General features: G+C 44.6%; 1 protein-coding gene across 1 annotated transcript in view; it reads right to left on the reverse strand.

Annotated features, from left to right (window-relative positions):
• LOC143803981 (uncharacterized) overlaps nucleotides 1-27,305 on the reverse strand; it is a 521,136-nt gene that overhangs the window by 164,629 nt on the left and 329,202 nt on the right. The window contains exons 89-97 of the mRNA XM_077281733.1: nucleotides 20,999-21,118; nucleotides 19,719-19,838; nucleotides 17,455-17,574; nucleotides 17,168-17,287; nucleotides 9,076-9,195; nucleotides 8,732-8,851; nucleotides 7,985-8,104; nucleotides 6,330-6,449; nucleotides 3,536-3,655 (exon numbers count right to left, since the gene is read on the reverse strand). Of these exons, the coding sequence (XP_077137848.1) occupies nucleotides 3,536-3,655; nucleotides 6,330-6,449; nucleotides 7,985-8,104; nucleotides 8,732-8,851; nucleotides 9,076-9,195; nucleotides 17,168-17,287; nucleotides 17,455-17,574; nucleotides 19,719-19,838; nucleotides 20,999-21,118 (1,080 nt within the window). The remainder of the gene's footprint in view (nucleotides 1-3,535; nucleotides 3,656-6,329; nucleotides 6,450-7,984; nucleotides 8,105-8,731; nucleotides 8,852-9,075; nucleotides 9,196-17,167; nucleotides 17,288-17,454; nucleotides 17,575-19,718; nucleotides 19,839-20,998; nucleotides 21,119-27,305) is intronic.

Raw genomic sequence — 27,305 nt, forward strand, 5'->3', positions numbered from 1 at the left:
TGGGAGTCTTTGTAGCGACAGACAGCGCTGATAATTATTGTTCCCACCTGAGTGGGAGTAGTTATATCACCCTAGCTGCAGTGTGCCAATTAGCCAGTACAAAGTAAGTCAGCCTTTCTGGTGACTGATTATCCTAGGAGCAGTACCCTGCCTGACCTGAGGGTAAGGGGGCGCCAGAGAGCTGCAAGTTCCAAACCAGAACTGGGAAGTGGGATATAGATAAATCCTCTTCAGAAAAGAATGGCGCAACCAAACAACCCCGGTTCATGACAAATTGGTGTGAGTGGTGGGGATGATAAAGGTATCCAAGGTATCCCGGGAACCGTGACAGGTGTAGCAAAAAAAAATCAAAATGCCAGGATTACAGTTTTTGGTCGCTTCAACATTGCAATAAAATGAAATAACAGGCAATCAAAAGATTGTATACACACCAAAATGGTATCAATAAAAACATCAGCTCGATGCGCAAAAAATAAGCCCTCACCTGGCCCTAGATCCCGAAAACTGGAGACGCTAAGGGCCCCGGAAAATGGCAACTTTTCGTTTACAAATTTTGGATTTTTTTTCACCACTTAAATGAAAAATGACCTAGACTTGTTATTTTGTCTATAAACTCGCAGTGACCTGGGGAATCAGAATGTACGATCAGTAGTGTTGAGCGATACCGTCCGATACTTGAAAGTATCGGTATCGGAAAGTATCGGCCGATACCGGCAAAGTATCGGATCCAATCCGATACCGATACCCGATACCAATACAAGTCAATGGGACTCATGTATCGGACGGTATCCCTGATGGTTCCCAGGGTCTGAAGGAGAGGAAACTCTCCTTCAGGCCCTGGGAACCATATTAATGTGTAAAATAAAGAATTAAAATAAAAAATATTGCTATACTCACCTCTCCGACGCAGCCTGGACCTCACCGAGGGAACCGGCAGCGTTGTTTGCTTAAAATTCGCACGTTTACTTCCTTACGTGAAGTCGCGGCTTGTGATTGGTCGCGTGCCGCCCATGTGGCCGCGACGCGACCAATCACAGCAAGCCGTGACGTAATTTCAGGTCCTTCAGGATTTTAAAATTACGTTCCGGCTTTGTGATTGGTCGCGTCGCGGTCACATGGGCGACGCGACCAATCACAAGCCGTGACGTCACGGGAGGCAGGACAAGCGCGCATTTTAAAATGCGCGCGTGTCCAGCCTCCCGTGACGTCACGGCTTGTGATTGGTCGCGTCGCCCATGTGACCGCGACGCGACCAATCACAAGCCAGAACGTAATTTTAAAATCCTGAAGGACCTAAAATTACGTCACGGCTTGCTGTGATTGGTCGCGTCGCGGCCACATGGGCGGCACGCGACCAATCACAAGCCGGGACTTCACGTAAGGAAGTAAACGCGCGAATTTTAAGCAAACAACGCTGCCGGTTCCCTCGGTGAGGTCCAGGCTGCGTCGGAGGGGTGAGTATAGCAATATTTTTTATTTTAATTCTTTATTTTACACATTAATGTTGTTTCGATACCGATACCCGATACCACAAAAATATCGGATCTCGGTATCGGAATTCCGATACAGCAAATATCGGCCGATACCCGATACTTGCGGTATCGGAATGCTCAACACTAACGATCAGTTCTAGCATTTAGAGAAACTAGTTAAAAAAACAAAACAAAACAAAACAAAAAACAAGTGTGAGATTGCACTTTTTTGGGAATTTCAACACACTTGGAATTTTTTTCCCGTTTTCTATTACAAGACATGGTAAAACCAATGGGGTCATTTAAAATACAACTCATCCCACAAAAAAACAGGCCCTCACATGGCCATTTTGACCAAAAAATAAAAAGTTTATAGCTCTGGGAAAAGGGGAGCAAAAAATGAAAATGCAAAACCAAAAATACCCCAGGTCGTTAATGGGTTAAAATATGTTGCTTAGTATCAACTGTTCATACTTTATTTATGAAGGAATTACATTTTTTTATAGGATTTAAGATATTATATTTCTATTTCATGAGCATGATGTTACCTTTCTATGGCACAGCAGTAAATCAAATTGTTGTTTAACATATACACCTAGGCTCACCTGTTTGCTTTTGACAGCCATTAATAAGTACACCTCATTGAATGCATTATAGTCAGGATACTTATGTAGCAGACTTTGTCAGTAACTGCACTTTAGCAAACAGTTACATGGATTGTCCAATACTGAACAACTCTTCTTAACTGCTGAAGGGCAATATGGAATATAAAAACACATCTTCACCTGTCGGACCATGCGACATTGTTATGTCATGTGACCACTGCAGCCAATCAGCAGTGTTTACAATTCTGTCAAAGCAGAAGTCTGCTCTCATTAGCAGTTACGAACTGATTGTGCAGGGGTGAACAACCCATTAAAGAAAGGTGTAAGAAGGAATCAACAGCAAATCAGAAATCAAATGAGAATCCATCATTACAAGTACAGCTGCAATTTCCTATTGTGTTAGTGCAGGTTGCATTAGGTGAGCAGACATTTCTAGTCAGACATTCATCAATATCCTCAAAATCCTCACAGTCGGTCCCATTGCCTGATCAATGTAAAAGGTTTTACAATCAATTGAGGATATTTACTGTATTTACAGTTAGGGTACCGTCACACAGTGGCATTTTCATCGCTACGACGGCACGATTCGTGACGTTCTAGCGATATAGTTACGATCTCGCAGTGTCTGACACGCTACTGCGATCAGGGACCCTGCTGTGAATCGTACGTCGTAGCAGATCGTTTGAAACTTTCTTTCGTCGCTGGATCTCCCGCTGTCATCGCTGGATCGTTGTGTGTGACAGCGATCCAGCGATGCGTTTGCTTGTAACCAGGGTAAACATCGGGTTACTAAGCGCAGGGCCGCGCTTAGTAACCCGATGTTTACCGTGGTTACCAGCGTAAAAGTAAACAAAAAAAAAAACCGTACATACATTCCGGTGTCCGTCAGGTCCCTTGCAGTCTGCTTCCCGCTCTGACTGTCTGCCGGCCGGAAAGTGAGAGCAGATCACAGCGGTGACGTCGCAGCTGTGATCTGCTTTCACTTTACGGCGGCACTCAGTCAGAGCGGGAAGTAGACGGCAAGGGACCTGACGGACATCAGATGGTGAGTATGTACGGTTTTTTTTTTTTTTACTTTTACGCTGGTAACCACGGTAAACATTGGGTTACTAAGCGCGGCCCTGCGCTTAGTAACCCGATGTTTACCCTGGTTACCAGCGAACCTCGGCATCGTTGGTCGCTGGAGAGCGGTCTGTGTGACAGCTCCCCAGCGACCACACAACGACTTACCAACGATCACGGCCAGGTCGTATCGCAGGTCGTGATCGTTGGTAAATCGTATAGTGAGACGGTACCCTTAGGCTAGGTTCACACTTACACGATGCTTTATAGTGAGCACTCTGTCTGAAGAATAAAGGTTAATCTACTGCAAGCTCTCACTGATATCAGTGCCACTGATAGTGACAATGCTACTTTCATATCAAAGTGATAATTTAATCTAATTATTCATTTTCTTACCTGAGAATCCATCCTTACAAGTACAGCTGTAATTCCCTACTGTGTTAGCGCAGGTGGCATTAGGTGAGCAGTTATTATTGGTCTCACATTCATCAATATCATCACAGTCGGTCCCGTTACCTGATGAATATATAATTAATCACAGTTTACTGAGGATATACAGATGTAGCACATACCACAATGCTGCAAGTTATTTTAAAGGGAACCTGTCACCACGTTTTTGGAAGATGGGATAAAAATAGCGTTAAATAGGGGCAGAGGTGGGCATTACATTAGTGTGTTTGTTATGCGTTTATTACCCACCTAAGTTGCCGAAATACGTTTGCAAAGTCTCCGTTTTCGCCTGTCAATCAGGCTGGTCTGGTCAAAAGGGCGTTGTCTTCCCCCAGATTTTGCGTAGTTTTCCGTTGGTGGCGTAGTGGTGTGCGCATGCCCAAGGTCCCGAATCCTCTGCCAGGGGATTTAAAAGAGCGCGCTGTTCGTTTTCATTGGTGATCGGTGGGCGTGGCCATCTTCCTTTGGCCGCGCGTGCGCAGAAGCGGCGCTCTGCTGGCCGCGGCTTCAGGAAAATGGCCGCCGCGATATCCATCTGCGCACGCGCGGCATCCCGCGGCCATTTTCCTGAAGCCGCGGCCAGCAGAGCGCCGCTTCTGCGCACGCGCGGCCAAAGGAAGATGGCCGCGCCCACCGATCACCAATGAAAACAAACAGCGCGCTCTTTTAAATCCCCTGGCAGAGGATTCGGGACTTTGGGCATGCGCACACCACTACGCCACCAACGGAAAACTACGCAAAATCTGGGAGAAGACAAGAGGCCCTTTTGACCAGACCAGCCTGATTGACAGGCGAAAACGGAGACTTTGCAAACGTATTTCGGCAACTTAGGTGGGTAATAAACGCATAACAAACACACTAATGTAATGCCCATCTCTGCCCCTATTTAACGCTATTTTTATCCCATCTTCCAAAAACGTGGTGACAGGTTCCCTTTAATACAAAAAAACTGTAACCTATGTGGTGCAGTGACCCCCGTTACAGCCAGGGGGTGTGCTGCAGGATACGCACAGAGGCGTGTTGAGGCTGTGAGAATGCATGGCAGTTACATGCATGGATGTGATGACGTGACAAAGTCCAGCATTGTGGTGAATGGCCGATATGTGTGTCACAGAGGAGGAGACTCTGCGCTGCCAGCCTGAAACGATGTGGTGTTCTGGGACCTATAGTCCCACAAGTATTTTGTACGTTTATAATGGGAGGTTGGCAGGGCTAGTTATGTGAGATGGGTGGGACAAACTACCCACACACACACCCACACTCCCACCCAGGGGAGTGGTTACACCTAGATAATGTGACCAGGGTGTGGGTCACATGGACCTGGTGGCCTGGGGTGTTGGACTAATGTCCTGAACAGCACCTGGACAGGCCACATGCCTCTGTGTTGGATGGTTCCAGGTGGGATGGACGTCCTGAAGAGCACAGTGTGATCGTGGTTCTGAGTCTGTGGACCTGGACGATCAGTGTTGGGGTAGCTACCGTCCTTTGGTGGGTCTGGACTGACTAAGGTGTGCCAGCCAGGCAAGTTGGTGATCCCCATGAGGCAGCTTTTCCCAGAAGAGTGGACTGACAAGAAATCAGCAGGTGGAGCAGGAGCTCCCGTAAGGTACCTCCATAGACTGTTGGTGCTTGTTATGTTCTACGAACTGTGTGGTAACCCACGGCAACTGGTCAGGAGAGGACCAGCGTGATTAGTTGCTGTAAATGGATAACATGTGGCTAATGAGTTAAAGCCATATCATGTAAAGTTAAATGGACTATGTGTAACCTGATTTACGGTGCGGTTTATGACAAGGCAATAAACCGTATGGACTGATTTGTGTGCAAAAATCGTGCCTTTGTGCTTGAATCCCGTGCCAAGCGAGTGTCCCCCAACACACTCAGGTAGCATATCACCATACCTGACACCAAACATGACATGTTTATTAGCCTTTGTTATGTTAAAGGTAACCTGGCAGGCTCCCCATGCCCCCAAACGAGCAGCATTCATCTCCGTATGTTTAAGCTCCCTAAATAACCAGTCCTGTATAGCGTAATTTAGTTATATTAAAGTATAGAAAAAGCAATTACAATGTCCCCGATCACTATCCAAATGAGGTCTTTGACTAGTAGATAAGGGGTTAGTTGCCCCAGACTAGTCAGCCCTCTTTCCATGTTATCATATCCTTGTGGGCATCATCACCAGCTTATCCACAGCCCGGCGTCGGAGGCATAAGTTCGCATAACTGGAAGCCATCTTCTGAACATCCAGTCATGTACAGTGCGCCTCAGAAGCCTGGAAGGGTACATCCGACTTCAAAGACACTGTGACACTGCCGAAATGCTCTGTAGCCATGACTTCATTGCTTCAGCCAATGGCACTAGGAGCAGAGGTAGGAACTCACTGGTGGACACAGGGAAGGAAAGTTCAGCTCGGTTTGTTTTCTTCTATTACCGTCTGCTATCGAAATGTAACTGAAAGGGAACAACCCATTTAATGCAGTATGTGTTAAGCTAAAGTATGCTACATCTGTAACATCAGAGGTAAATGTGAAAGTGAAAAATTATTCCTTAAACATCAACAAGTTATTATTGTGCAAATTAAAAACAAGAATTAATTAATGACTGGAAACAAATAAGAGATCATGTATGACATGTCGATTAGACTGACCTGCAGTTTATTATATCAGATTTGTAATAGAACCATGGCTTTATCTGTTTATAATTATTAGAATACAATACCCGGAAAATCACGACTTACCTGAGAATCCAACATTACAGGCACAGGTGTAATTTCCTATTGTGTTAGTGCAGGACGCATCAGGTGAGCAGATATTATTAGTCTCACATTCATCAATATCATCACAGTCGAGTCCGTCACCTAATTATTATAAAATGTTTTACAGTTAAAAAGTACTTTTCGCCAACTTTGTCATGTTGAACTAGACGCAAAATGTAATAGTAGCCTCAGAGCAAATTAAAAATGTTTATTTTATTTTGCCGCTCTTTTTTGCAGATATCAGCTATCAAATGATTTGGCGTCTAATGACTCAATGAGATCATTTTCATTAAGTCCAACTTGTCATTATTACAGAGCTTTCAGTGGGGGACAGGTACTTTTTCCCTATGTAGTACATTGCCGAATCATAAGCCGAAAGCAATATATCTCAGAAAAAGAACACGCACCACAATAGCTTAAAATATGCTGCTCAGTATCTCAAATGTAATGACATACAGCCCTGATCTCCTGATTTAACCTTGTGTATGATTAGAAAGTGCTGGGAGTAGAGCACAGATGACTGACACATTGCAGATAAAGTCATAGCAGTCAGTGAGGAAGGAGGGGCAGCACAGCTGAGTTTAGCAGTGTCACATCAGGAACCCTTCTATGATCTCTCCTCCTCTCATAGCACTGTTAACTATGTTGTACTGTTGATATCCCCAAAATTCCTGTCTGGAATTCACAGCTCAGAGATGTCCGTAATCACATTTACGTCTGTTGTTCTCACGGAAACCTGGCAACTTGTATTCCATTTGCTGTGACAGCAGAACAGGCTTTCAATACATCTTATTCAGCAGTAGTCCTTCCTAATTATGATTGGTTAGAATCATAGATGGGTAAGAAGTAAACACCCCCAGTGAAATCTCTGATAACGCTGTTTTGGAATTAATAAAAGTTAACTCAATAGGTGCCAAATATGATGATTACTAATATCATCACAATGAAGAGGTGAAATTAAAAAAATAACAATCTGCTCTGCAACCACTAGTACAATCGGTAAAAGGTCCTCTTTAATTAATGACATAACATTATAGGTAGATGTGATAATAAAAATGTTTTAATCTACATATATTATTTGCTCTCAACTGAAAAACCATTGAGATCACAAATGAAACAGGTTTTGATATGTTCTCTTGCTTTAGGAAGAATAAAGGTAAATTTAGAGAAATCATGAAGGAAACAGCAGATTTCCCAGTCCCCATATATGCTGCTCTAAGGAAAGATACTAGACATGGTGCGAATTGAGTCACAAGACCTGGTCCGATGGTCACATCAGAAATTTGGGACTGTCAGACAAGAGCCATGAATATTGTCTCCTACCTGCAGCATCTGCAGCTGTTCTTTTTTATAAGTTGGCCTGGCACAATGTAAAAACACAATAATGAAGGGAGGCCAAACCATCTAATCAAAAGAGGAGCTCGGGATGCTATAAGGTAAGAGGCAGCTCTCGCAGGTCTCCTGCCTGACAGCCACAGATTACTAACTGACTTGGCTGCTGAAACAGGTCCTGTGAACTGATTTGCACCATCTCTAGAAGGTACATAATATTGATTGCATCTTCTCTGGTGTGGCCTTAACTAACATAATCCTGTCACTTCCATTACTTTCCCATATAGCTGATGTATTCTCCTTACCTGTGAATCCAGCATTACATGTACAGATATAACTTCCCACTGTGTTGATACAGTTGGCGTCAGATGAACAGTTGTTCTTTCCTCCACATTCATCAATATCAGCACAATATGACCCATTACCTGATCACAACACAGAAATGATGACTTATTACTGAAGTCTGTGATTAAGAGCTCATCCACACTTGTCTTACAATATGGTAATATAGGATCATTGGACGGTGCTAAATTGTGTTGGACAATCTGCAGCCAAAGTCTCTCAGTAATATAAAGCTAAGTTACAGAAGTTTGCATCGAAGTCACCTTATTTTAGTCATTGAGAAGAAAAAACTACTGGTAAAATCAATCTATGAAAATACGAAATGCAAATATTGTGTCTGACAGCCTCACACATCATTAATATACAGAATGTTACAGCCCCGTCCGTCAGTGTAAAATAATCCTAAATATACATATCAGGGACGGACTTATTATTGGTGCAACCGCACAGGGGCCCAAGTGGTAAAGGGGCCACTACCGCCTCCACAGCCAGAAGCAGCTTCATTCACAGACATGTAAATGGGTGCACTATGATGAGTTGTTGGAAGGCAATCGGCCCATATGCTGTTCTTGACCAGGGACCTTTTCTGTCTGTGTCCGCACTGGTATGTGTCACTTACGGTTTTGTCATTGATATTGGGGAGCTATTAACTGCAGATGGCATCCTGAGAAAGGTTGTACATACAGACATCTCTAGTGATAAGTGATTACCTTGGTATCCATCATTACAAGTACAAAAGAGGCCTCCTGCTATATTACTACACGTTGCATTAGTAGAACAGTTACTGGCATCTGTACATGGTGTCAGAGCCTCACAGTCATATCCATCACCTGGGAAAAGAGCATAATGTAATGAATGATGTATAATGATGAAAGGAACATATTTATGGAACTTAAAATAAAGGATTATTTTATTGTTATTAAATTCTATTTTACAGATTGACAAAAATACACATCAAATAGATTTCTGGTGGGATCCCTGCTGCACAGCATAATGAACTTTACACTAAAGTATAGTAAAAAACAGGATTCAATGAAAATAAGTCTGAACTCACCCCAGAATCCAACATTACAGGCACAGGTGTAATTTCCTATTGTGTTATTACAGGTGGCATTGGGTGAGCAAGAATTATTGGTCTCACATTCATCAATATCCTCACAGTGGGTCCCGTTACCTGATCAATGTAACATGTGTCACAGTTATCAGAGGATCTAACAATAGACGTATATGTAAAAATAAATATTTACTACTGAAAACATATATTGCAAGTTGTTATTTGGAAAGTCACAACCAATATGGTCAAAATAATTTGGCATAAGTTATGGTTCGCGTATGAAGTGCCGATAAGACTGAACTAAAGGTTATTTCCCCTAAATTTGAACTGTTAATACTTTATATATGAAAGAAGGAGTTACATTATCTTTATAAGAGCTAATATATTATTTTTTTATTTCATATAAGCATGATGTTACCTTTCTATGGCACAGCAGTATATCAAAGTTTTGTTTCACATGTACACCCAGGCTTACCCAGGTACGCACTGAGGCTGAAATTCAGCCCTGGCATTTGAAATCACAAAGGCCCATGCGGTCTCCATCCCCAAGCACCAGATGGGATATTTTACTAATATTACCCCAGATGGAAGAAAGCAAGATTTACTACAAGATCAATATTTCTAAGGATACCCATGGCCTGCTGGGGTAAGTGACGGAGTCAGGGACTTTGTGCTCTGTCATAACTCTTAACAGTATGGGTGTCTTGAGAATACTGATTCTGTTAACAACATAGCAGAAAAGGTGGCCCATGACCAGACAGGCCCTTCGGCATTTGCCAGAATTGCCAGATGGGCAGTCCGGCCCATTTTGCTTTTGACACCCATTAATACAGTTATATGAAAAAGTTTGGGCACCCCTATTAATCTTAAGCTTAATGTTTTATAAAAATTGTTTTTTTTGCAACAGCTATTTCAGTTTCATATATCTAATAACTGTTGGACACAGTAATGTTTCTGCCTTGAAATGAGGTTTATTGTACAATTTCACAGGTGCATAAGTATGGGCACCCTTATCATTTTCTTGTTTTAAATACTCCTACCTACTTTTTACTGACTTACTAAAGCACTTTTTTTGGTTTTGTAACCTCATTGAGCTTTGAACTTCATAGCTAGGTGTATGCAATCATGAGAAAAGCTACTTAAAGTGGCCACTTGCAAGTTGTTCTCCTGTGTGAATCTCTTCTGAAGAGTGGCATCATGGGCTCCTCAAAACAACTGTCAAATGATCTGAAAACAAAGATTATTCAACATAGTTGTTCAGGGGAAGGATACAAAAAGCTGTCTCAGAGGTTTAACCTGTCAATTTCCACTGTGAGGAACATAGTAAGGAAATGGAAGAACACAGGTACAGTTCTTTTTAAGGCCAGAAGTGGCAGGCCAAGAAAAACATCAGAAAGGCAGAGAAGAATGGTGAGATCAGTCAGGGACAATCCTCACACCATCTCCAGAGAGCTGCAGCATCAACTTGCTGCAGATGGTGTCTGTTGTGGATTCTGTTTTTGGGCTCCCTCTGGTGGTTACAACTGGTACTGGGTGACTTTGGTGGGTTGCAGTCTCTGGTTTCCACCTGTCCATGAGAGGCTGGGTGTTTCCTATTTAACCTGGCTTTCCTGTCATTCCCTTGCCGGCTATCAATGTATCAGTGTGTCTCTGTTACCTTTGCTACCTGCTCCTAGGCCTTCAAGACAAGCTAAGTCTGGATTTCCCTGTTTCATGTTTGCTTTCATGTTTTTAGTCCAGCTTGCAGATATGTAATTCTCTGCTGCTGGTTGCTCTAGTGGGCTGAAATTACCACTCATGTACCATGAGTTGGCACATGAGTTCAAGTAATTTCAGGATGGTATTTTGAAGGGTTTTAAGCTGACCGCGCAGTTCACCTTTTGTATCCTCTGCTATCTAGCTTAAGCGGGCCTCATTTTGCTGAATCTGTTTTCATAACTATGTTTGTGCCTTCCTCTCATTTCACCGTCATTATATGTGGGGGGCTGCTATTTCTGTGGGAATATTTCTCTGGAGGCAAGATAGGTCTGTGATTCTTCTGATAGGGGTAGCTAGATCTCCGGCTGGCGCGAGACGTCTAGAGTCCCCCCAGGAACGTTCCCCGGCTGCTGTTAGTTGAGTGTTGAGGTTCAGGATCGCGGTCAGCTCAGGTTCCATCACCCTAGAGCTCGTCCTGTTTTTGCCCATGTTATGTGTTTAATTCCCTGCCATTGGAAACATGACAGTATAGCCGGCCCACAAAGTGTTAATTGTTTGGGCTGAAGCAGGAGAAAAAGAAGTGTTGAAGGGAATTTTTTTTTTTTCCCTCAGAGTTTTGCTGCCTAGCCCTTAATTGCTGTCTAGCTGCTTCTTACCTCCTCTTAACCCTTGAATGGCTCTGACCTTAGCTGTTTAACATGGATGTCCAGAGTTTGGCTTCCAGCCTGAATAATCTTGCTGCAAAAGTTCAAAACATACAGGATTTTGTTGTTCACACTCCTATGTCTGAACCTAGAATTCCTATTCCAGAGTTTTTTTCTGGAGATAGATCTACCTTCCTGAATTTCAGGAACAATTGCAAATTGTTTCTTTCTTTGAAATCTCGCTCCTCTGGAGACCCTGCTCAGCAGGTCAAGATTGTTATATCTTTCCTGCGGGGCGACCCTCAGAATTGGGCATTTGCATTGGCACCAGGGGATCCTGCATTGCTCAGTGTGGATGCGTTTTTTCTGGCACTGGGATTGCTCTATGAGGAACCTAACCTGGAGATTCAGGCTGAAAAGGCTTTATTAGCCCTCTCTCAGGGGCATGATGAAGCGGAAGTATATTGTCAAAAATTTCGAAAATGGTCGGTGCTTACTCAGTGGAATGAGTGCGCCCTGGCTGCAAACTTCAGAGATGGTCTTTCTGAGGCCATTAGGGATATTATGGTGGGGTTCCCTGCGCCTACAGGTCTGAATGAGTCTATGGCTATGGCCATTCAGATTGATCGGCGTTTACGGGAGCGCAAACCTGTGCACCAGTTGGCGGTGTCTTCTGAACAGGCACCTGAGACTATGCAATGTGATAGAATTCAGTCCAGAAGTGAACGGCAAAATTATAGGCGGAAAAATGGATTGTGTTTTTATTGTGGTGATTCAGCTCATGTTATATCAGCATGCTCTAAACGCACAAAAAAGGTTGATAAATCTTTTGCCATTAGTACTCTGCAGTCTAAGTTCATTTTGTCTGTAACTCTGATTTGTTCACTGTCATCCATTTCCGTCGATGCCTATGTGGATTCGGGCGCTGCCCTGAGTCTTATGGATTGGTCATTTGCCAAACGCTGCGGTTTTAGTCTGGAGCCTCTGGAAGTTCCTATTCCTTTGAAGGGAATTGACTCTACACCATTGGCTATGAATAAACCGCAGTACTGGACACAAGTGACCATGCGCATGACTCCCGTTCATCAGGAGGTGATTCGCTTCCTTGTACTGTATAATTTACATGATGTACTAGTGCTTGGTCTGCCATGGTTACAAACTCATAATCCAGTCCTGGATTGGAAAACAATGTCTGTGTTAAGCTGGGGATGTCAGGGGGTTCATGATGATGCACCTCTGATTTCAATCGCTTCATCTACTCCTTCTGAGGTCCCTGTGTTTTTGTCTGACTATCGGGATGTTTTTGAGGAGCCTAAGCTCAATTCGCTCCCTCCTCATAGGGATTGTGACTGTGCTATAGAATTAATTCCTGGCAGTAAGTTCCCTAAGGGTCGTTTATTTAATCTGTCAGTGCCAGAGCATACTGCTATGCGGAATTATATTAAGGAGTCCTTGGAAAAGGGACATATTCGTCCATCTTCGTCCCCTCTGGGAGCAGGTTTTTTTTTTCGTGGCAAAAAAAGATGGTTCCCTGAGGCCTTGTATAGATTATCGCCTTCTGAATAAGATTACAGTCAAATATCAGTATCCATTGCCATTATTGACTGATTTGTTTGCTCGCATTAAGGGGGCTAGGTGGTTCACTAAGATAGATCTTCGCGGTGCGTATAATCTTGTGCGGATAAAGCAGGGTGATGAGTGGAAAACCGCATTTAATACGCCTGAGGGCCATTTTGAGTATTTGGTAATGCCTTTTGGACTTTCTAATGCTCCTTCAGTCTTTCAGTCCTTTATGCACAATATTTTCCGTGAATATCTGGATAAGTTTATGATTGTGTATTTGGATGATATTTTGGTGTTTTCTGATGACTGGGAGTCTCATGTTCTACAGGTCAGGAAGGTGTTTCAAGTCCTGCGGGCCAATTCTCTGTTTGTGAAGGGCTCAAAATGTCTCTTCGGAGTCCAGAAGATTTCTTTTTTGGGGTACATTTTTTCTCCTTCTACTATTGAGATGGATCCCGTCAAGGTTCAGGCGATTTGTGACTGGACACAACCTACATCTGTTAAGAGTCTTCAGAAGTTCTTGGGTTTTGCAAATTTTTATCGTCGGTTCATTACTATTTTTTCCAGTGTTGTTAAACCTTTGACTGATTTGACTAAAAAGGGTGCTGATGTTGCTAATTGGTCTCCTACGGCTGTGGAGGCCTTTCAGGAACTTAAGCGCCGGTTTTCTTCTGCTCCTGTGTTATGTCAACCAGATGTTTCACTTCCTTTTCAGGTTGAGGTTGATGCTTCCGAGATTGGAGCGGGGGCGGTTTTGTCACAGAGAAGTTCCGATGGCTCGGCGATGAAGCCATGTGCATTCTTCTCTAGAAAATTCTCGCCCGCCGAGCGCAATTATGATGTGGGTAATCGGGAGCTTTTGGCCATGAAGTGGGCATTTGAGGAGTGGCGTCATTGGCTTGAGGGTGCTAGACATCGTGTGGTGGTCTTGACTGATCACAAAAATCTGATTTACCTTGAGTCTGCCAGGCGTCTGAATCCTAGACAGGCTCGTTGGTCGTTGTTTTTTTCTCGTTTCAATTTTGTGGTTTCATACCTGCCAGGTTCAAAGAATGTGAAGACAGATGCTCTTTCCAGGAGTTTTGTGCCTGACTCTCCTGGAGACTCTGGGCCTACTGGTATCCTTAGGGATGGGGTAATATTGTCCGCCGTCTCCCCAGACTTGCGACGTGCATTGCAGGAGTTTCAGGCGGATAAACCTGATCGTTGTCCACCAGAAAGACTGTTTGTTCCGGATTATTGGACCAGTAGAGTCATCTCCGAGGTCCATTCTTCTGTGTTGGCTGGTCATCCTGGAATATTTGGTACTAGAGACTTGGTGGCCAGGTCTTTTTGGTGGCCTTCCTTGTCAAGGGATGTGCGCACCTTTGTGCAGTCTTGTGAAGTGTGTGCTCGGGCTAAGCCTTGCTGTTCTCGGGCCAGTGGGTGGTTGTTATCCTTGCCTATCCCGAAGAGGCCTTGGACGCACATTTCCATGGATTTTATTTCAGATCTCCCTGTCTCACAGAAAATGTCCGTTATCTGGGTTCTGTGTGACCGCTTTTCTAAGATGGTTCATTTGGTACCCTTGCCTAAGTTGCCTTCCTCCTCTGAGTTGGTCCCTTTATTTTTTCAGAACGTGGTTCGTTTGCATGGGATTCCGGAGAATATCGTTTCTGACAGGGGATCCCAGTTTGTGTCTAGATTTTGGCGGACGTTTTGTGCTAAGATGGGCATTGATTTGTCTTTCTCGTCTGCATTCCATCCTCAGACGAATGGCCAGACGGAGCGAACTAATCAGACCTTGGAAACTTATTTAAGGTGTTTTGTTTCTGCTGATCAAGATGACTGGGTTGCCTTTTTGCCACTGGCCGAATTTGCCCTTAATAATCGGGCTAGTTCTGCTACTTTGGTTTCTCCAAATTAATTGTAATTCGGGGTTTCATCCTCGTTTTTCCTCTGGTCAGGTGGAGCCTTCGGATTGTCCTGGAGTGGACGTGGTGGTGGACAGGCTACATCAGATTTGGAATCAGGTGGTGGACAATTTGAAGTTGTCTCAGGAGAAGACTCAGCAGTTTGCTAATCGCCGTCGCCGCGTGGGTCCCCGACTTCTTGTTGGGGACTTGGTGTGGTTGTCTTCTCGTTTTGTCCCTATGAAGGTCTCTTCTCCTAAGTTCAAGCCTCGGTTCATTGGTCCTTATAAGATCTTGGAGATTCTTAACCCTGTATCTTTTCGTTTGGATCTCCCAGCATCGTTTGCTATTCATAATGTGTTCCATCGGTCGTTATTACAGAGGTATGAGGTACCCATTGTTCCTTCGGTTGAGCCTCCTGCTCCGGTGCTGGTGGAGGGAGAATTGGAGTATGTTGTTGAGAAGATCTTGGATTCTCGTGTTTCCAGACGTAAACTCCAGTATTTGGTTAAGTGGAAGGGTTATGGTCAGGAGGATAATTCCTGGGTGGTCGCCTCTGATGTTCATGCGACTGATTTGGTCCGCGCCTTCCATAGAGCTCATCCTGATCGCCCTGGGGGTTCTCGTGAGGGTTCGGTGACCCCTCCTCAAGGGGGGGTACTGTTGTGGATTCTGTTTTTGGGCTCCCTCTGGTGGTTACAACTGGTACTGGGTGACTTTGGTGGGTTGCGGTCTCTGGTTTCCACCTGTCCATCAGAGGCTGCGTGTTTCCTATTTAACCTGGCTTTCCTGTCATTCCCTTGCCGGCTATCAATGTATCAGTGTGTCTCTGTTACCTTTGCTACCTGCTCCTAGGCCTTCAAGACAAGCTAAGTCTGGATTTCCCTGTTTCATGTTTGCCTTCATGTTTTTAGTCCAGCTTGCAGATATGTAATTCTCTGCTGCTGGTTGCTCTAGTGGGCTGAAATTACCACTCATGTACCATGAGTTGGCACATGAGTTCAAGTAATTTCAGGATGGTATTTTGAAGGGTTTTAAGCTGACCGCGCAGTTCACCTTTTGTATCCTCTGCTATCTAGCTTAAGCGGGCCTCATTTTGCTGAATCTGTTTTCATAACTACGTTTGTGCCTTCCTCTCATTTCACCGTCATTATATGTGGGGGGCTGCTATTTCTGTGGGAATATTTCTCTGGAGGCAAGATAGGTCTGTGATTCTTCTGATAGGGGTAGCTAGATCTCCGGCTGGCGCGAGACGTCTAGAGTCCCCCCAGGAACGTTCCCCGGCTGCTGTTAGTTGAGTGTTGAGGTTCAGGATCGCGGTCAGCTCAGGTTCCATCACCCTAGAGCTCGTCCTGTTTTTGCCCGTGTTATGTGTTTAATTCCCTGCCATTGGGAACATGACAGGTGTCACTGTGCTATACAACGCACTTTGCACAAGAAGAAGCTGTATGGGAGAGTGATGCGAAAGAAGCCGTTTCTGCAAGCATGCCACAAACAGAGTCGGCTGAGGTATGCAAAAGCACATTTGGAGAAGCCAATTTCTTTTTGGAAGAAGGTCCTGTGGACTTATGAAACCAAGATTGAGCTGTTTGGTAATACAAAAAGGCATTAGGCATGGCGGCAAAAAAACACAGTGCGTTGTATAGTTGACCGATGCACAGTGACACCATCTGCAGCAAGTTGATGCTGCAGCTCTCTGGAGATGGTCTGAGGATTGTCCCTGACTGATCTCACCATTCTTCTTCTCTGCCTTTCTGATGTTTTTCTTGGCCTGCCACTTCTGGCCTTAACAAGAACTGTACCTGTGTTCTTCCATTTCCTTACTATGTTCCTATGTGTCCAACAGTTATTAGATATATGAAACTGAAATAGCTGTTGCAAAAAAAAACAATTTTTATAGAACACTAAGCTTAAGATTAATAGGGGTGCCCAAACTTTTTCATATAATTGTAAGTACACCTCATTGTATGCATTTTAGTCAGGATACTTATGTAGAAGACTTTATCAGTAACTGCACTTTTATAAACAGTTACATGATTCATCCATTACTGGACAACTCTTCTTAACTGTTACAGAGGGGCCATGCGAAATAGAAAAACACATCTTGACTTCTCGAAAGACAGCTCTTCTGATGACCATGTGACATTGTTTTGTCATGTGACTACTGCAGCCAATCAGAATCCTTTACCATTACATCAGAACAGACGTTTGCGCTCTTTAGCAGTTTAGAACTGATTGTGCAGGGGTGAACAACCAATTAAAGAAAGGTGTAAGCAAAAATCAATAAGAACTCACCTGAGAATCCATTCTTACAAGAGCAGCTGTAATTTCCTATATCGTTAGTGCAGGTTGCATCAGGTGAGCAGGTATTACCGGTCTGACATTCATCAATATCATCACAGTGGGTCCCGTTACCTGATCAATGTAAAAAGTTTTACAGTTAATTGAGGCTATTTATATTTTCTTATGGGAAGAATAAAGGAAGAGCTACTGCAAGCTCTCACTGATATCAGTGCCACTGATAGTGACAATGCCACTTTCATATCAAAGCGATAATTAAACGTAATTATTAATTTTCTTACCTGAGAATCCATCATTACAAGTACAGATGAAACTTCCTTTTGTGTTAGTGCAGGTTGCATCAGATGAGCAGATATTACTGGTCTCACATTCATCAATATCATCACAGTGGGTCCCGTTACCTGATGAATATATAATTAATCACAGTTTACTGAGGATATACAGATGTAGCACATACCACGATGCAGCAAGATATTTTACTACAAAATACTGTAACTTGACACCAAACATGACAGGTCCCCCATGCCCCCAACGCAGCAGCATTCACCTCTGTAGGGTTAAGCTCACTGAATAACCAGTCCTGCATAGCGTAATTCAGTTAGATAAATGCATAAAAAAGCAATTATAATATCCCCATTTCCTATGCTAATGAGGGCTTTGACTAGTAGATAGGGCATTAGTTGCCCCACAGTAGTCAGCCCTCTTTCCATGTTATTACGCCCCTGTGGGCATCATCGCCAGCTCATCCACAGACCGACTTCAGAGGCATAGTGCGTATGACTGGAAGCCATCTTCTGAACTTCTAGTTATGTGCAGTGCGGATCAGAAGCCTGGAAGGGTACACACTGTTTAAAAGACCCTGTAGCTGTGAGCAGGTAGTGGGATGCAGTAAATGACAGGAGTCAGAGCCAGAGTTGCCTGGTTTATTAACAGGGGTGTACTCCACGCAGGGAGGTAATGGGTTCTGTAGAGGGTATGAGGGTGAATAATAGCACGATATGAATGAGGGGCATGGTAACAAATTAAGCAACTGTTCATAAAAGTTTTAACTTATCACTCCTCCGGCTTCCTGGCTGCAGAGCCTTAAGTTCCAATGGTGGCACCTACTCAACTGGCGTGTGATGGCTCTGGTTTCATCCTGTAGAAACTGGAGGTCCGGTTCCCGGCGATAACGAAGAATCCTCGTTGTTCCAAGTGGGGTCCTGAATCCACGGTTCGTCGTATGGGGTGCAAAACAGTCTGCCAAACCGCCAGAGCGTGACACAGCTCGGAGGAGGTATGAGCTATGACACAGTTCTGGCTGAGTCACCTGGTCTGTCTTAGGTGGCATGCACACAATAACCACCAGCCTGGAGCGTCTGTAACTTGCGGTCACGGTGGATAACGGGTACCCGGCAGAGGTTTGTCCACAGTCAGTGTAACCATATGTGGGGAGTCTACAGTGTGGGCCTGACCTCACACGATGCTCAGAGAGCGGAGAACTGACCTTCCCCTGCTGAGCGCTTCTTCCTGCCAAGTCTGCCCCTTTTTTCCAGCGCAAAGAGCCTTTTATCAACGTTATGCCCCATACTATCAAGTGCAAAGGTCGGTCCGGGTTGGAAAGCTTTCCCCCTGGAAACAATGGTGACAGCCCCGACAGTTTCGGAACCTGATGCAAGAGAGGTACCCCCAGTCCGGTCTATCTTCTTACATGACACTGCCGAAAGGAGCAGCGCTCATGCACGAGTTTTACATGAGCTGGTGATGACACTGATAAATTATGTTATCACGCTCACAGGGACATCATAACATGGAAAGAGGGCTGATTAGTCTGGAGAACTAACACACTATCTACTAGTCAAAGCCCTCATTAGCATAGGAAATGGAGATTGAATTATGTTATACAGGGCTGGATAGACAGGCTGTTTAATCATACATAGGTGAATGCTGCCAAGATGGAGGGCATTTGTGACCTGAGAGCTTCCCTTTAAGTGTCCAGTTGCAGCTTTCTATAACATGCCATTGTTAAAGGGGATATCCTCACTGTTCAGTTACATTTTGTAGTTGAGTACAGTTTACTATAAAAAACAAAAATGGAACATGAGAAAGCCCCAGTCAGAGCCACTGAGCTCTCTGATTCGCTGTTGCTCTGTAGCCATGACTTCATTGCTTCAGCCAATGACACTGGGAGCAGAGGTGGGAACTCACTGGTGGACACAGGGAAGGAGAGTTCAGCTCAGGTTGTTTTCTTCTATAGCTGTCTGCTATCAAAATGTAACTGAAAGGGGACAACCCGTTTAATGTAGTATGTGTTAAGGTAAAGTATGCTACATCTGTAACATCAGAGGTAAATGTGAAAGTGTAATATTATTCCTGAAACATTCCAACAATTTATTATTGTGCAAATCAGAAACAAGAGTTAATTAATAAGTGGAGACAAATAAGAGATCATGTATGACATGTCAATAAGCCAGAACAGCAGTTTATTCCATCAGATTTTTAGTAGAACCAAGGCTTTATCTGTTTATAATTATTAGAATTCAATACCCGGAAAATGACGACTTACCTGAGAATCCAACATTACAGGCACAGGTGTAATTTCCTATTGTGTTATTACAGGTGGCATTAGGTGAGCAGGTATTACCGGTCTCACATTCATCAATATCATCACAGTGGGTCCCGTTACCTGATCAATGTAAAAGGTTTTATAGTCAAATGAGGCTATTTCCTCACAGTTAGGCTAGGTTCACACTTACACGGTGCTTTACATTGAGCACTCGGTCTGGGCGCTACGTCTATTTTTTACAAAACAGAATTCAGGAGTACAAAATCCTCCCTGATAGTCATTTACTACAGAGAAACAAACTAAGGATCTACATTTGGACTCTGAGTTCCTTTCTGTCTCTGACCTTCTATTTAGTGGGACACAAAGCCGAGGTGACAACACGCGGTGCCAGGAAATAAAATGTTTATTTTTCTGACACCAGCTTTCGTCTTAGGGTACCGTCTCACAGTGGCACTTTTGTCGCTACGACGGCATGATCCGTGACGTTCCAGCGATATCCATACGATATCGCCGTGTCTGACACGCAGCAGCGATCAGGGACCCCGCTGAGAATCGTACGTCGTAGCACATCGTTTGGAACTTTCTTTCGTCGCTGGATCTCCCGCTGTCATCGCTGGATCGGTGTGTGTGACACCGATCCAACGATGCGTTTGCTTGTAACCAGGGTAAACATCGGGTTACTAATCGCAGGGCCGCGCTTAGTAACCCGATGTTTACCCTCGTTACCAAAAAAAACAAACAGTGCATACTCACATTCCGGTGTCCGTCAGGTCCCTTGCCGTCTGCTTCCCGCACTGACTGACTGCCGTCCGTAAAGTGAAAGCAGAGCACAGCGGTGACGTCACTGCCGTGCTCTGCTTTCACTTTACGGCCGGCAGTCAGTCAGTGCAGGAAGCAGACGGCAAGGGACCTGACGGACACCGGAATGTGAGTATGTACTGTTTGTTTTTTTTGGTAACCAGGGTAAACATCGGGTTACTAAGCGCGGCCCTGCGCTTAGTAGCCCGATGTTTACCCTGGTTACCCGGGGACCTCGGCATCGTTGGTCGCTGGAGAGCTGTCTGTGTGACAGCTCCCCAGAGACCACACAACGACTTACCAACGATCACGGCCAGGTCGTATCGCTGGTCGTGATCATTGGTAAATCGTTTTGTGAGACGGTACCCTTATGGGAAGAGTAAAGGGAAATCTACTGCAAGCTCTCACTGATATCAGTGCCGCTGATAGTGACAATGCCACTTACAATCAAAGAGATTTAATGCAATTATTCATTTTCTTACCTGAGAATCCATCATTACAAGCACAGATGAAACTTCCTATTGTGTTACTGCAGGTTGCATTAGGTGAGCAGTTATTATTGGTCTCACATTCATTAACATCATCACAGTGTAGTCCGTCACCTAATTGATATAAAATATTTTACAGTTAAAAAGAACTTTTTACCAACTTTGTCATGTTGAACTAGATGCAAAATGTAATAGTAGCCTCTTTGCAAATTATTTTTTTTTACATTTTTCTTATTTTGCCACTTTGTTGTGCAGATATTAATCAAATAATTTGGCACCTAATGAGATCATTTTCATTACGTACAAGTTGATGTTATTACAGAGCTGTCAGTGGGGGACATGCAATTTTTCCCTAAGTAGTACATTGCCCAATCATAAGCCAAAAGCAATACATAATGAAGGGAGGTCAAACCATCAAAAGAGGAGCTCAGGATGCCATAAGGTAAGAGGCAGCTTGCAGGTCTCGTGCCTGACAGCCACAGATTACTGACTTGGCTGCTGAAACAGGTCCTGCAAACTGATTGGACGCCTCTCCCTGTTCAGTGCGGGCTTCGGCAATGAGCCCGCACCTTTTCCAGCACATGACAGCTGATCTGATCAGCTGACACATGCCCGGTACAACCGCAGGTGGAATCGAGATTCACCGGCAGCTGTTAACAAGTTAAATGCCGCTGTCAAATGCATTTAACATGCTTGCGCAGGAAGCGCATCATTACCCCCTCCCATCGGCGCCCGTGTCACTCAACCACGGGTCGCCGATGGGTTGACAATGGCAAGACAACCTGGGGTCAGCAGGAGACCCCTGTGGTTGTCATTGCTGGATCGCTATGAGCACCGCCCGGTGGTCGCCACTCATAGCAAGTGAGCTTTTCTGATACATAGAGCAGGACTGCAGCCATGCTCTATGTAGCAGAGGCGATCGGACAAGTGCAGCTTCTAGTCTCCCGTGGAGACTATTGAAGCAAGTAAAAAATAAAGTTGGTAAAAATATTAAAAAATAAAATATACATTCACCGGCCACTTTATTAGGTACACCATGCTAGTAACGGGTTGGACCCCCTTTTGCCTTCAGAACTGCCTCAATTCTTCGTGGCATAGATTCAACAAGGTGCTGGAAGCATTCCTCAGAGATTTTGGTCCATATTGGCATGATGGCATCACACAGTTGTCGGCTGCACATCCCAAAGATGCTTCATACAAGGCAGGATGGATCCATGCTTTCATGTTGTTTACGCCAAATTCTGACCCTACCATCCGAATGTCGCAGCAGAAATCGAGACTCATCAGACCAAGCAACGTTTTTCCAATCTTCTACTGTCCAATTTCGATGAGCTTGTACAAATTGTAGCCTCAGTTTCCTGTTCTTAGCTGAAAGGAGTGGTACCCGGTGTGGTCTTCTGCTGCTGTAGCCCATCTGCCTCAAAGTTCGACGCACTGTGCGTTCAGAGATGCTCTTAGGCCTACCTTGGTTGTAACGGGTGGCGATTTGAGTCACTGTTGCCTTTCTATCAGCTCGAACCAGTCTGCCCATTCTCCTCTGACCTCTGGCATCAACAAGGCATTTCCGCCCACAGAACTGCCGCTCACTGGATTTTTTTTCTTTTTCGGACCATTCTCTGTAAACCCTAGAGATGGTTGTGCGTGAAAATCCCAGTAGATCAGCAGTTTCTGAAATACTCAGACAAGCCCTTCTGGCACCAACAACCATGCCACGTTCAAAGGCACTCAAATCACCTTTCTTCCCCATACTGATGCTCGGTTTGAACTGCAGGAGATTGTCTTGACCATGTCTACATGCCTAAATGCACTGAGTTGCCGCCATGTGATTGGCTGATTAGAAATTAAGTGTTAACAAGAAGTTGGACAGGTGTACCTAATAAAGTGGCCGGTGAGTGTATATAAAAGTTAAAATCACCCCCCATTCGCCCCATTCAAAATAAAATAATAAAAAAATCAAATATACACATATTTTGCATTGCTGAGTTCAGAATCGCCCAATCTATCAATATACAAAAATAATTAACCTGATCGATAAACGACATAGAAAAAAAATATCAAAACACCAGATTTAGTTTTTTTTGATCGCTGCAACATTGCAATAAAATGCAATGACAGGCTATCAAAAGATCGTATATACACCAAAATGTTATCAATAAATATGTCAGATCGGAGAGCAAAAAATAAAACCTCAACCAATCTAAGATCACGAAAAATGGAGACGCCAAGGGCTCAGAAAATTGAGACTAGCAAAAAAGTCAAACAAAAAAGTGTGGGATTGCACTTTTTTTCAATTTTACCGCACTTGGAAAATTTTTTTCCTGCTTTCCATTACACGACATGGTAAAATCAATGGTGTTGTTCAAAAGTACAACTCGTCCCGCAAAAAACAGGCCCTTACATGGCCATTTTGACCAAAAAATAAAAAAGTTATGGCTCTGGGACAAAGGGGAGCAAAAAATGAAAATGCAAAACCAAAAATACTACTGGTCGTTAAGGGGTTAAAATTAGTGATGCGCGAGTATACTTGCTACTCGGGTGGTCTCCGAGTATTTGTGAGTGCTCAGAGATTTTGTTTTTGTTGACCGCAGCTGCATGATTTACGGCTACTAGGCAGCTTGAATACATGTGGGGATTCCCTAGCAACCAGGTAACCCCCACATGTACTCAGCCTGTCTAGCAGCCATAAATCATGCAGCTGTATAGATAAAACCTAAATCTCCGAGCAGTCACAAATACTCAGGGACCACCTGAGCGTGCTCGGGAAAACCCGAGCAACGAGTATACTCGCTCATCACTTGCTAAAATATGTTGCTCAGTATGAATTGTTAGTACTTTATTTATGGAAGAAGAAGTTAAATTTTCTTTATAAGATCTAATATACTGTATTAATTTTCTATCTCATCTGAGCATGATGTTATCTTTCTACAGCACAGCAGTATATCAAAGTATTGTTTAAAATGTACACCTAGGCTCACCTAGTTGCTTTTGACACCCATTAATAAGTACACCTCATTGTATGCATTATAGTCAGGATATTTCTGTAGAAGACTTTATCAGTAACTGCACTTTCATAAACAGTTACATGGATTGTCCAATACTGGGCAATTCTTAACTGCTACAGAAGGGCCATATGGAATACTAGCTGTTTCCAGCCAGCTAACGCTCGGCATGCTCATTGCTATCTAATTAACGCTGCTAGTGATTAAACTAAAGTAAATAATGATAACATTCAATAGCGCTTACGCAGGTGGTAAATTAACTTAAAATGAAGTTAATAACAATAATAATAATTAAAAATCAGAATAATACTAATACATTTTATTCACAGTGTAAAATCAAAAGCAAACTGGATTCGTGTGGTAATGTGTGGGGACAGAGCCTTGTGTGGTAATGTGTGGGGATGGAGCCTCATGTGGTAATGTGTGAGGACGGAGCCTCGTGTGGTAATATGTGAGGACGGAACTTTGTATGGTAATGTGTGGGGACAGAGACTCATGTGGTAATGTGTGGGGATGGAGCCTCATGTGGTAATGTGTGAGGACGGAGCCTCGTGTGGTAATGTGTGAGGACGGAACTTTGTATGGTAATGTGTGGGGACAGAGACTCATGTGGTAATGTGTGGGGACGGAGCCTCGTGTGGTAATGTGGGGGGGCGGGATTATGTGTGGTAATATGGTGGGGGGCAGGATTATGTGTGGTAATGTGGTGGGGGGCGGAATTATGTGTGGTAATGTGGTGGGGGGCAGTATTATGTGTGGTAATGTGGTGGGGGGATTATGTGTGGTAATGTGGTGGTGGGGCGGGATTATGTGTGGTAATGTGGTGGTGGGGCGGGATTATGTGTGGTAATGTGGTGGGGGGCGGGATTATGTGTGGTAATGTGTTGGGGGGCGGGATTATATGTGGTAATGTGGTGGGGGGCAGGATTATATGTGGTAATGTGGTGGGGGGCAGGAATATGTGTTGTAATGTGGTGGGGGGGCGGGATTGTGTGTGGTAATGTGGTGGGGGGTGTGATTGTGTGTGGTAATGTGGTGGGGGATGGGATTGTGTGTGGCAATGTGGTGGGAGGTGGGATTATGTGTGGTAATGTGGTGAGGGGGCAGGATTATATGTGGTAATGTGGTGGGGGGTGGGATTATGTGTGGTAATGTGGTAGGGGCGGGATTATGTGTGGTAATGTGGTGGGGGGGATTATGTGTGGTAGTGTGGTGGGCACGAGATTATGAGTGGTAATGTGGTGGGGGGCAAGATGATGTGTGGTAATGTGGTGTGGGGCAGGATTGTGTGTGGCAATATGGTGGGGGCAGGATTGTGTGTGGTAATGTGGTAGGAGCAGGATTGTGTGTGGTAATGTGGTGGGGGCGGGATTGTGTGAGGTAATATGGTGGGAGCAGGATTGTGTGTGGTAATGTGGTGGGGGCAGGATTGTGTGTGGCAATGTGTTGGGGGCGGGATTGTGTGTGGTAATATGGAGGGAGCAGGATTGTGTGTGGTAATGTGGTGGGGGGCTGGATTTTGTGTGGTAATGTGGTGGAGGCGGGATTGTGTGTGGTAATAAGGTGGGGGCAGGATTGTGTGTGGTAATGTGGTGGGGTCGGGATTGTGTGTGGTAATATGGTGGGGGTAGGATTGTGTGTGGTGATGTGGTGGGGGGCGGGATTGTGTGTGGTAATGTGTGGGGGCAGGATTGTGTGTGGTAATGTGGTGGGGGCGGGGTTGTGTGTGGTAATATGGTGGGGGCAGGAATGTGTGTGGTAATGTGGTGGGGGTGGGATTGTGTGTGGTAATATGGTGGGGGCATGATTGTGTATGGTAATGTGGTGGGGCGAGATTGTGTGTAATAATGCGGTGGGGGGTGGGATTATGTGTGGTGCTGTGTGGGGGCAGAGCTACTGTGCAGAGGGCGGGATTAGCGAGTAATCACGATGCCTCTTATATATATAGATAAAAACGTATCTAATTTTTCACCTCTCGGACCATAGACCTTCTGATGACCATGTGACATTGTTATGTCATGTGACAGCTGCAGCCAATCAGAATCCTTTATTACTCTGTGAGAACAGACGTTTGCTCTCTTTAGCAGTTAAGAACTGATTGTGCAGGGGTGAACAACCCATTAAAGAAAGGTGTAAGCTGGAATCAACGGCAAATCAGAACTCACCTGAGAATCCATTCTTACAAGAGCAGCTGTAATTCCCTATTGTGTTAGTGCAGGTGGCATTAGGTGAGCAGTAGTGTTGAGCATTCCGATACCGCAAGTATCGGGTATCGGCCGATATTTGCTGTATCGGAATTCCGATACCGAGATCCGATACTTTTGTGGTATCGGGTATCGGTATCGAAACAACATTAATGTAAAAATGTGTAAAAGAGAGAATTAAAATAAAAAATATTGCTATACTCACCTCTCCGACGCAGCCTGCACCTTACCGAGGGAAGCGGCAGCGTTCTTTGTTTAAAATTTGCGCTTTTCTTTCCTTACGTGAAGTCCCGGCTTTGCGATTGGTTGCGTCGCCCATGTGACTGTGACTGCGCATTTTAAAATGCGCGCGTGTCCAGCCTCCCGGCTTGTGATTGGTTGACCGCGAAGCAACCAATCACAAGCCGGGACGTCACGGGAGGCTGGACAAGCGCGCATTTTAAAATGCGCGCGTGTCCAGCCTCCCGGCTTCTGATTGGTTGATCGCGACGCAACCAATCACAAGCCGGGACGTCACGGGAGGCTGGAAAAGCGCGCATTTTAAAATGCGCGCGTGTCCAGCCTCCCGGCTTGTGATTGGTTGACCGCGACGCAACCAATCACAAAGCCGGGACGTAATTTTAAAATCCTGAAGGACCTGAAATTACGTCACGGCTTGCTGTGATTGGTTGCGTCGCCCATGTGACTGCGACGCAACCAATCACAACGCCGGAACGTAATTTTAAAATCCTGAAGGACCTGAAATTACGTCACGGCTTGCTGTGATTGGTTGCGTCCCGGCCACATGGGCGGCACGCGACCAATCACAAGCCGGGACTTCACGTAAAGGAAAGAAAAGCGCGAATTTTAAACAAAGAACGCTGCCGCTTCCCTCGGTAAGGTGCAGGCTGCGTCGGAGAGGTGAGTATAGCAATATTTTTTATTTTAATTCTTTATTTTACACATTAATATGGATCCCAGGGCCTGAAGGAGAGTTTCCTCTCCTTCAGACCCTGGGAACCATCAGGGATACCGTCCGATACATGAGTCCCATTGACTTGTATTGGTATCGGGTATCGGGTATCGGTATCGGATTGGATCCGATACTTTGCCGGTATC

The sequence above is a fragment of the Ranitomeya variabilis genome, chromosome 2 (assembly GCF_051348905.1).
Source record: "Ranitomeya variabilis isolate aRanVar5 chromosome 2, aRanVar5.hap1, whole genome shotgun sequence".
Classification (NCBI taxonomy): domain Eukaryota; kingdom Metazoa; phylum Chordata; class Amphibia; order Anura; family Dendrobatidae; genus Ranitomeya; species Ranitomeya variabilis.